The 10,429-nt window shown below is 44.4% G+C and overlaps 1 protein-coding gene across 11 annotated transcripts in view; it reads right to left on the bottom strand.

Annotated features, from left to right (window-relative positions):
• chd9 (chromodomain helicase DNA binding protein 9) overlaps positions 1-10,429 on the bottom strand; it is a 76,787-nt gene that overhangs the window by 4,946 nt on the left and 61,412 nt on the right. For 6 of the 11 annotated variants that reach the window (XM_035946104.2, XM_055011809.1, XM_035946114.2 and 3 more), the window contains 15 exons: positions 10,155-10,354; positions 9,868-10,027; positions 6,848-6,937; positions 5,944-6,047; positions 5,477-5,594; positions 5,299-5,356; positions 5,099-5,147; positions 4,727-4,973; positions 4,366-4,571; positions 3,029-3,904; positions 2,684-2,853; positions 2,211-2,441; positions 1,087-1,264; positions 566-714; positions 205-426 (listed from right to left, as the gene is read on the bottom strand). In XM_035946104.2, coding sequence (XP_035801997.2) covers positions 205-426; positions 566-714; positions 1,087-1,264; positions 2,211-2,441; positions 2,684-2,853; positions 3,029-3,904; positions 4,366-4,571; positions 4,727-4,973; positions 5,099-5,147; positions 5,299-5,356; positions 5,477-5,594; positions 5,944-6,047; positions 6,848-6,937; positions 9,868-10,027; positions 10,155-10,354 — 3,058 coding nt within the window. The remainder of the gene's footprint in view (positions 1-204; positions 427-565; positions 715-1,086; positions 1,265-2,210; positions 2,442-2,683; positions 2,854-3,028; positions 3,905-4,365; positions 4,572-4,726; positions 4,974-5,098; positions 5,148-5,298; positions 5,357-5,476; positions 5,595-5,943; positions 6,048-6,847; positions 6,938-9,867; positions 10,028-10,154; positions 10,355-10,429) is intronic. The other 5 variants (XM_035946107.2, XM_035946106.2, XM_035946108.2 and 2 more) reach the window with 5 other exon arrangements.

The raw sequence follows: 10,429 nt of genomic DNA, 5'->3' as shown, positions 1-10,429 counted from the left end.
GACTGGCTCTACACTTATTGGTACTGTCAAAATAACAATTATTTCAGTTTGAATAAAATTTTGGAATAAACACTTTCCTGATGGCTAGATTTATTTGACAGCCACATCTGTTTCAAGCATCTACATATTAAACTTAAACAGTACGTTTACCATAATTTATCTGTTTCAAGTTAACAGAAACAGCCCTTGGAAAGGAGGACTCACACAAATGAAGGCTCCTGTGTCTGCCACAAAGCCTGGGTGCTCTTTTAGCCACTGTTCCAGGTCTTTCCTCCTGGGAGCATCATCCCCAGCAAGCCGGGTGCCATCTTTGAGGTTGATAACAGGGACTCTGGTGTCAGTGTCTCCGGGGACCTGACTGGAGCTCTGGCTGTAGCCAGGCACAGCCATGCCCACCTGGCCAATACCCCCCCACCCTGGAGGCACCTGGAGACACATGAACACAGAATGGTGTTAGACATCACAGCTGATCATTTACAGCTCGTTATATGTTTCTTATTCTGATTTCTACGTTAACACAGCTACTAGGACTCATTTCCCTCCTTTAAAAAAGACAATCGTTTACCTGATCGGGAACAGCAGGGACTTGACTCCTGTTCATGAAGAGGAGGTCCACCCCCTCCACATTCTTCCTCCTTCCTCTCCGCCTCTTAACCACTGGCTGGCCGTCCAGTACTCCATTCAGCCTCATCTGGCCAGTCAGACCTGGAGGAGATGCAGAAGAACCAGTCTGTTAGCTGTGTAACTACTGTCTCACACAGAAAGGCTAATTGAAAGTAAATAATAAAGCTTAGACTTGCATCTCCAATTTCTGTTAAACTGTAAGCACGGTCACTTTCTGACTTTCACCTCTAGTAACTCAATTTTACAAACAACTCCGATATCTTACAAAATAAATACACACATGTTCTGTTCCTTAAATATCTGTAAACACAGCCAACGGAGCCTCACAAGACTAATGTCAAAACTATGCTTTGCTGCCATCTAGTGGCGGTATAGGAACACAGACGCTCTATATGCACTGGTCCTCTGATATTTCTATTGTATAGAAGATGCATGTATTTGATGCATTTAAAAAATACACACCCGTCTGGAAGCTGCTCTGAGGCTTGGTGATGTCAGCCAGGCCTGTGTCTGACGCACTTTGCAGCTCATGAAGCCGGGCCAGGTATTGCTGCTGGGCCTGGGGGCCGTCCTCAGACTCCAGGGGCCTCTTCAGAGGTGGACCCTGCTTCTGGAAGGTCAGCTTCAGACCTCCCTCCTGCTATACACAGATGCAACAGCATGAGACAGGTCTAGGAAAACGGCTACAGGGCAAACATACAGAGCTACAAACAAGGAGAAACGCTGGACTTAATCAGCTCGCTCTGTTATTTTACTGCATCAGTGATTACATATAGAAGCTGTCTATTTTTCTATCACCAGATTTAAGGATCACAATGCGAACTTGTATTGTTTTCATAGCTCTTTAGGTATGCTGACTTGTGCTTTGTGTTGTAAAGTCATCTCAAAAATAAGTTCATCTCAGAATAACAGCAAATATTCTTCAGGTATTTTCTTGTTAGTATTACTGGGACACATGGACACACAGTTGGTAGTGCTTAGCAGGGCAGTGGGTAAAGTCTATTCATAGTGTGGACCGTAGTTGAAAGCCATGCCAAAGAGATAGCTGCTATCAGCACATGAAGTCCCAATTTTAAAGGTAACAAGCAGCAGGTGTTTGAGGATCTGTGATGGTAAAAAACCATTAAATTTTGAAAGAGATTAAAAAAGATAAAAGAAAGAAATAAATAAAAGCAAATCTGACGCCTGCCAAACCTTCCACATTGCCGAAAAGCATATTAGAGAACACCCACAGCAGAGGTCTCCATTTCAATCAGATTATTAGCAAGACCCCTTCAGTCTAGAGAGGCTTCAAACTGAACCTTATTATATTCTCATGACTGAATGATTTGTGCTCATGTAATCACAGCCTGAGAGCCCAATTCAAATTGAGTGTGTGGGAAAAAGAGAGGAAGGCTGCTATTAAATTAATCTCTTCTCTTGCCAGGCAGTCGAAACCACTAATCATACCCAAAGGAAAGCAGGAAGAAAACCAGAGAAACATGCTGAACACTGCAGCTAACACCGGTCATGGCAGCAGAAGTGGGAGGGTCCTACGATTAGGGCGAAGCGGAGGGAGGAGGGGAGGAAGGGAGAAATCAACATACATCGTTGAGTTTTACTGAGAACTCCTTGTTTTCTGCAACATGCTTGGTCACCTTTGACCCCTGTGGTGAGGCAGAGGGGTCCTCGCACAGGCTGTTGGCGTTGTCCAAAAGCTTGGTGGTGTAGAAGGAGGCCACTGCACCTCCGGGTTCGTACACCCGACGTGTTCCGGGCCACTTGCCCTTAAGCACTGCCTGGCAGATGCTATCCAGGCGGTTGATAATCACGCGATCCTAATAAACAACAACACAAACAATCTCAGTCTGATTTTCCTGCTGTTGTCAACTTACATTAATTTGTTTCCATTATTTACATCATGAGAGCTAATCTCCACAGACACATATCTATAGAGGAGAGGTTTGGAGACCAAATACTTCAAACAACTGCTTACTCATACTCATAATGTCTTAGAGGATACACAAGCCAGTCACTGTCGACAACAGTGACTGGCTTTTACACATGTACAGTAATTTACCTTTGGCCAGTAGGATGCAGCAAGCATGTATCCTCCTCCCTGGAAAGGATGAGAGGAGTTGTTGGTGATGCCATTCTCAGCTACATGGGTGTCTTGTGTCTCATCCTGCGTTGTGCTCAGAGATGCCACACTGTCCTCATCAAAGCCCTTTACACTGGTTGCTGCAGGCACTGAGAACATGACAGGACACAGAGAAAGACATTAGAAGCCTTTAGGCATGCAAAGACCTATTCTCAGATAAAAACAAAGAAACTCACATTCACATAGTATACCCTCTCTTCTTTTGCTTGAAAGCAAGAGAGATTGGTTTTTTGGAACCCACACAATAAAAATAGTAGCAGTTACCTTTCTTCTTCCCTTCCTCTCCTTCACTGTCACTGTCATCAGAAGAAGAGGAGGAGGAGGACGACGACGTTGAAGAGCCTGAGGAGCAAGATGATGAAGAGGAGGAGGAGCTGGACCCGGAATGTGATGAGGAAGAAGAGGATGATGATGAAGAGGAAGAGGAGCGTGATGAAGAGCTTGATGATGAGCCATCTGAGTCGGACTCTGAGCCATGCCTGGCCTCCCTGCGGCCCCTCTTGCTGGCCTTCTTAGGTTTCCTCTCTGTGGAGTTAGGTGTGAGGGGTTTGGTTCGTGCTGCCACCATCTGCCTCTCACTGTCTCTCGTCACTGAAACAGGCTTCTCTTCCACACCTGTGGGAGTAGCTGGGGCCTGAGGGGGACTCCAGCTCTCTCCCTGCCTCTCCTTGCCCTCCTCCCCTTCTGAGGTCGGTTCCACTTTGGGCACAATCCCACAGGGATCTGTGTCTCTCTGGGTGGGTGGGGGCAGAGGAGAGCCTGTCAACATCGAGCTGGCAGCCTGGTACTGAGGGTGTAGGAGTGGAGTGGACGTACGCGACTGCTGCTGTGCAGCTTTTGTTTGGCTGTAGTTGCTTTGAGCAGCCATAAAGCTGAGCTCAGGGTCTCTCAGAATGTGGTAATCAGTGCGGCTGACGCCGTGCTTCGCAGCACCAATTAGCAGGTCGCGGTCATGAGTGCCAGCCTCCCACCAGACAGGTAGGTCAGAGCTCATCTGGCACAGCGGCAGGCGCTCATAGAGCAACGGATGTCGAAGGACTTGTTCCCGCACCTGCCGAAGCAACTCTACCCTGTACAGGGTTCGCGACGCTCGCTCCTCTGTGATGGGCTGGATGGTCAGAGAAGGGTCCACTGCACAGTCTGGAACAAAAAAAACAAGAAGCAGGTGTGAGGACAGAAAGGCTTCTCTCCAGGTATAGCCTAAAGACTTGTTTGTGTGGGAGCTTGAACATGACACTGTTTGTCTTTCCACAAATGAATAACCTTATCAGCCGTCTACTTCAGCACTGCTGAACCAGCTTGTTTACCAAAGTGCTACTGACCTCGCTCCAAAATAAAAGCATACAGCCAGAAGTGAGTGTGGCACACAGTTCATAAAGTATTGTTTTTACATTCAGTTATTTGTCAGTGAAATTAAAAATAACAGCCATAGGGGCAGAGATATTTTCTTGTTGTGATCAAATCATTAAAAGACACTCTTTAGGCAGCTTCACAAAGTCAGAATGAGGTTATTAAAGTCTCCAGACATCTTTACTGCAGGTGTACAGAAATACAAACTGACTGTCTGTGTGATTGTATGAATAAGCAAACAGCATTCTGACCTCCCTCCTTGGGTGGAAGTCGACACACCCGCCGGCACATGGCGGTGAAAGAGCACAGGTATTTCTGCAGACTCTCATCAGTCTTCTTGTGCAGCCGAGCCATTGCCCTGAACTTGGTCCAGTCGAACTGCGCAAGAGTTGGATCAAAAACAACACCGAAAGTGGAGACAACACGATAGAAGTCGGCCTCTTCTCGCCTGGTCCACCTGTTAAGAACAGAAAATGTTCGATGAGATATTAAATAATAAATGATACCAAAAATAATCTCATAATATTTAATCTTCTGCTACAGAACATATGGATGTCAGATGTTTTGAATAATTTCTTTCTCAGACATCACTGATGTGATCTGTGTTCTAACCTTTGTTGGCGTTCAATCTTAGCAGCCATCTTAGGGTTGAGGGTATCGTTGAGTGTGGGGGGCAGCGGGCAGAGTGGAGCAGACAGTATCATGGTCTGCTGGGACTGAGACTGAGCTTGGTGGATGTGCAGGATCTGCCGGCTCTTAGTGTAGCGCTGGGAGGCTGTGATCAGACGCCTCAGTCTGGCTGTCAACACTGAGGGGGAGGGCCAGTAGGCAGTTTCACCCTCGGTCACTGGGACTGCGTCTGGATCAAAGTACATTCAGATATCCAAAATCAGAATGACATTGTTTCTATTATTTGTTTCTTTCTTTCTGTGCTTATAATCAGAATGATAATTCCACTGTGGATCACAAACACCTGCTACTCACCTCCGGCATTGTCAGTGACAACCAAGTCTCCAGGAGAAGAGGCGTCATCCTGCATGAGAGAACAGTGCTGGTTTATGGAAGGAAAAGGCTGCAGGATTGTACTTGGACTAGAAATTTAAGAAATTTAATTTTTAATTTGATGGCAAATTAAACTACTTGAAATTAACAAAGGTAGTAGTTTTTGATACTTGAGGCCTTACCTCCATGTCGTCCTTCAGCAGGGCTGGAGCAGGCTTGTATTCTGGATCATCCACATCCCTGCACACACACAGATCAAATTTGTGTCATGTTTGCAGTATACAGTTTATAAGATATCTACACCAGCCAATCATGGCAACACAGTATTCATCAGGTCCTTGACTGGGGTTGTGTACCCACCCATCCATGAAGTCATTGCCTCTCTGTTCGGCAGCGATGGCCTTCTCATCCGGTCGTCCCACACGGTCTAGGAAGCACAGGGTAGGGTCTGCACGAATAGTGTTGTACTTCTCATAACCTGCAAGTGCACACAGAAATAAGCAAACATTAAAGTTAGCAGAGCAGAATGCATGCAAACTCATAGACAGAGGCCAAGAAATATGCACAAGCTGGTTGGTTTCCCACAGTCACTTGATATCAATGGAAAATGTGCTAAAAAAAAAAGTGACAACAGCAGTAACAGTTAATTTTTTTTCCCATTTTTGCTTCTGTCAGTAACTTTAAATACTGGCACGGGTACATAGTAGCTTGTTAATATTTAATTTAAGGCACTGATTTTTTTTTTCCTTTCTGCAAAGTGACCGCACACACTGATAACAGTATCTTAGATTATATACTTTTACTAACAAGGCCCTGAAATTTCTTACCATGCTTATAGACACCCAGCAGCAGACACTTGTCAGAGATTGCATCCCACCACAGAGCAGGCAGCTCTGAATGGTCAGGCTCTGGCACCCAGATCTTTATCTCACTGTAGAGGAAAAGGACAGTTACATAGATATTATAAGGAGGAATCTTCATATATTTTATTTTGCTTCTTATCTCTTTAATATCCTAATTTGCAAAATACAATTTCTAATGACTAAAAATGCCTCCTTGTTTTGCTGTGTCAATTTGCTGTTAATACAACCACTTAACTTCCCTGACACACTTTTATGGTAAAAAAAAACACAGACAACTCAGACACAAAACTAAGCCTCATCTAACTTTGGATACTGATTTATATTTGTTAACTTTGGTTATAATTAACCATTTCCAAGTATTGTACAAAAAAAAATAAAATCCCATCTTTCACCAGCAGGTGGAGCTCCATAACCTTCTTATGAATTTGGCTGATCATCTGCTTCTCCCTTCAACAGGTTGATATCACATACTAATGAACACACTGGCTGCTCAAGGAGACAAATCCACGAGGTGGCTATTTCACTTTGAAATGGAGACTCAGCTGTTGTCATTAAACATCTCTGCCCAGATCTGTACTGTTGTAGTAAAACTGACTGATGCAGCTGACTTTCTGTGCAGATCATTACAGCAACTACTGTAGGATTCAACAAAGCATACAGTGTAGAAGGTAAAGTGCCTCCTATTGTTTTCAAGTATAAATAAAACGGCTATGTTCTAGGAGATTTATTTGTTAAATTAAGTTGGTAATTATGTTTCAGTGGTCTCACGGTGAAAACTGTAGAAAATCTTAGCCTCTGGAACCGATGGTTTGAACTGTTAGTGCAGGCATCCTAATGTAATGTCAGAGTAGGTCAAAGTTGAGCTCACCTGGAGTCGATGCCATCTAGCACATTCTGGGCCTGGCTTCCTATCACCTCTTGTTTCAGGTAGTAGAGCATTCTGACCCTGAGCAACACCCTGCACAGAGAAAACCCAGTGGTCACAATAAAGCCCTGACCATGCACAAACGCTGAGCAAGCACACCAACACACACACGCACGCACGCACGCACGCACGCACGCACGCACGCACGCACACACACACAGCAATCTGTTGAACACAATTCAAATGAGGAAAATGTTGAGCTGGAATTTGAAGATTGTACTACATATTCTTGGTCCTATCATTTTCACTGCCATGCACTTAACGTCACATTACACACAGCTGAATTTATGCCCATCTTCTATGATTTTTAGTTGACCGAGAGCAGAGCACAGCTATAAATCATTAGCAGGGCAGGCATCCCACAGAGCAGGACACATTGCATAACTGGCCAGAGACCAGCATACAGACCAAGTTTGATCAATTAACCATGAATTGCTGTATCATTTAAGTTGACATTACTATATAGACCTCGGAGGGAGTCATGAGCAGCCCCACGCCTCGACTCTGACGACTGAAAGAACAGACAAGCGTCTCTCTCTAGTTGTCATGTGGTTGTATTCTGGCAGCAGATGAAGGCTAGGAAGTCGAGGCTGACTCACAGGGGAGACATTAGCTCTGTGATGCATGATCGCACATCACAGGCAGCAGCCTTTGAGCGGAGACACAGCGAAGTGGTGGGAACTGACATCATGATGTCTGCTGGAAAAATGCACTGCTGGGGTTTCAAGGATTTTGTATTCAAAATTCTCAATGGAGCACTGTGGAAGTTATCAGCCGTCCTACAATTATCTACACATAATGGCCACATCTGAGAATATACACCTCTGGCAATGCCAAACAACCTGACAAATTTAGGGAATATTTTTGGAATGACACCATTTAAACTCAATTGTGTGAAACATTCATGTAAATGAGGTGCCAAATAATTGATTTTCACAGGCACATTTTACACTTTACCATTTCGACTAATGGCAGCTTTGAGCACATACAACCCGCATCAGACTCATCTCAAAGTTCCATACATCGGAACAACAAGAACACAAACCTGCACAATTCCCCGTCCAGATAAACTGCTACACTGTCTGCTTCTTTGGATCAAAGCCACCTCTTTAAAACAATTATCACTAATACTACTATAGTCATCCATCATTGTGTAAATCTGTGGCCACTCATGCCAAGGCTTCTCCACAGCTCTTCTTTCAAGAGCACTAAAAGAACTGTGGATTGTGGTTCTGAAATATAGCATGCCAGGCATTCCATCTTTCCTCTGCTGTAACTCAGTTAATATTGTTATAAATGAGCCCGAAATCCCTCCTTGATTCACTGACAGGACTAAGAACAACTGCAAGACTCCAAGGTCTGCCTGTCTGCCGTAGTGATGGATGTCTGTCGTGACCAGTCTGGACTTGTAGCCCTGGTAAATCAGAGTTGAACTTCCTCCCTCTCCCTCCTCCACCCTCCATTCTCCTGTGTGACTGGACCCGCCCAGGAGCAGCTGCTGCTTCCTCTGCCTGTCAGCACAGCCCTTCATCACCCCTTTCCAAGCTTTTGTTAGTTAGTGCATGCGTGTGAGGGATGTGGTTCACTCGGAGAAGCTGCAGAGGATCTCAGCACAGTCATACTCAGTCTTTCAGTAGCAAATAAACCAAGTATGCCTGACATGAGTGGCATGCAAAAAATCCCTCGCGGTCTGTTCACAGAAAAGACTATCAAAAACCAGCACAACAGGGAGATACTGCCTCAGTCTCACAGATGTTAGCCTGATTCAAAACGCACAAATATTATGAAATGTTTATGTGCCTTATCAAAACTGCATCCAATATGCCTGAGTAGATAGAATAGTCACAGTGACACTTCTTTACTATAGTATGCTGGTATTTGCTTAGTACAGAAAGAAAGAAAGAGCAAACTGCTTAAGGACAAAAATATTCTCAATGTGATGATCCATTATGAGTTCATTTTCTGACCTGTCTGCCTTTCAGACAATTCAAGACTTCAATTCTGATAAACCTCAGAATCATTTACCGCTACTTCCTATGGTTTCCACTGCTGTGCAGGAGCTGTGTCCTACATTTACTGCCCTGGTAAGGAAGCCAGTGAACATCCCCCACCAGTCACATTCCAGGTCCTCGGAGTGAAAACGCAGAAGTCAGCAAACCCTGCTGACTGCATGTCCCCAATTGCCCGGCGTGTCACATATCAGACAATCCCTGGATTCAGCACTACTGGTCAAGGAAACAATGGAGAACCTTCTATGGAAGCTGCAGTGTTCTGCATCCAAAGCCCAACAGACACAAGCCCCCCTTTTAAAAAAAAAGCAGCCATCATTTTGGCTTTATATCTCAATGCTTTATGCTTTGATAGCAGCCATGTTTACCCGTCTGCCTGTAAATAAGAGAGATCTATGATGGCCATTAGCTGGGCTAAACTCTCCATGAAGATTCTTATCACTCAGCTAGCCTCGATATGACGCACGTCTGTTAATCAATCAGTAGACTGTCAGCTCCAATAGATGTTTTAGTGCTTCCTAATTACTGTGGCTTGGCAGTGCCACAGTTACCATTTGAGCCACGTGCAAACTGTATTTTCAATACACTTCGGCTTCACTCTATTAAAAATAAATGAAGACAATCTCTGTTAGAAGAGAATAATGACCACCTGCCAGTTGCTATAATGGCATAAAGTTTTAAACACAGACACAAGAACACACAAACTGTCACCCATAAAAGATAAAACTGACAGTCACCATGTGCACTAGGAGCAAGTAATATTATACATTGCAATTCTCTTTCATTTAATGACCCTATATTAGACAGGAATATAAATTCCCTGTATAGTGGTTACTAGGAACATAATCTAACTGCCTTACATGATGTAAACTGAACTCAAAATAAAATCTAAATTCTTCAATATATAGAGTTGTGCAGAGTGTACAATATGAAGTGGCATAAGGAAGCACCTACTTGTTGCAGTGGTGTTTCAAGTGCTTCTTGTAGCCGTCATCCTGAAGCATGTGCTCTGGGTTGTGTTTCCTTAGCCACTCGGCCTTGTGGATGTCAAAAGAGCTCGACTGGGTTTTCATCTTCTTACCCTTTCTGCCCCGAGGCACTGGGGCAGACAAGCCTGGAGAAAAAAGAAGGAAAATAAAAGTCAGTGATGCTGTACAGGAAATGTGATTTTCTATTTCTCCATGTGCTACTCCCTGTTGTGTTAAGGTCAGTCAATGCAGCCTTGACTTCCTGAAACTCACCCAGGTGATTCTGCAGCTCCTTTGTGCGTCCGTCCTCAGTAGGGGCAATGAGATCCCACATGAAGCTCTTGATTTTATCATCTCCACGGTAATGGACAAGGCAGTAGGCCAGCAGGGCCCTGCAGATGGACTCCACATCCCGCTCAGTCAACTGCTTCTTAAAACGCCCATGGTTGAGAATATCTTTCCAACGACCCCATCTAGAAGACAAAAGGGAAAAGCCAAATTAAGAAACAATGTCTGAGATTTAGTGTGTGTACACAGAAAGGCTTATT

Source organism: Amphiprion ocellaris, chromosome 1 (assembly GCF_022539595.1).
Source record: "Amphiprion ocellaris isolate individual 3 ecotype Okinawa chromosome 1, ASM2253959v1, whole genome shotgun sequence".
In the NCBI taxonomy this organism is placed as follows: Eukaryota; Metazoa; Chordata; class Actinopteri; family Pomacentridae; genus Amphiprion; species Amphiprion ocellaris.
Note: the sequence above shows the minus strand (reverse complement) of the source record. Positions and strands in the feature narration are given on the sequence as shown.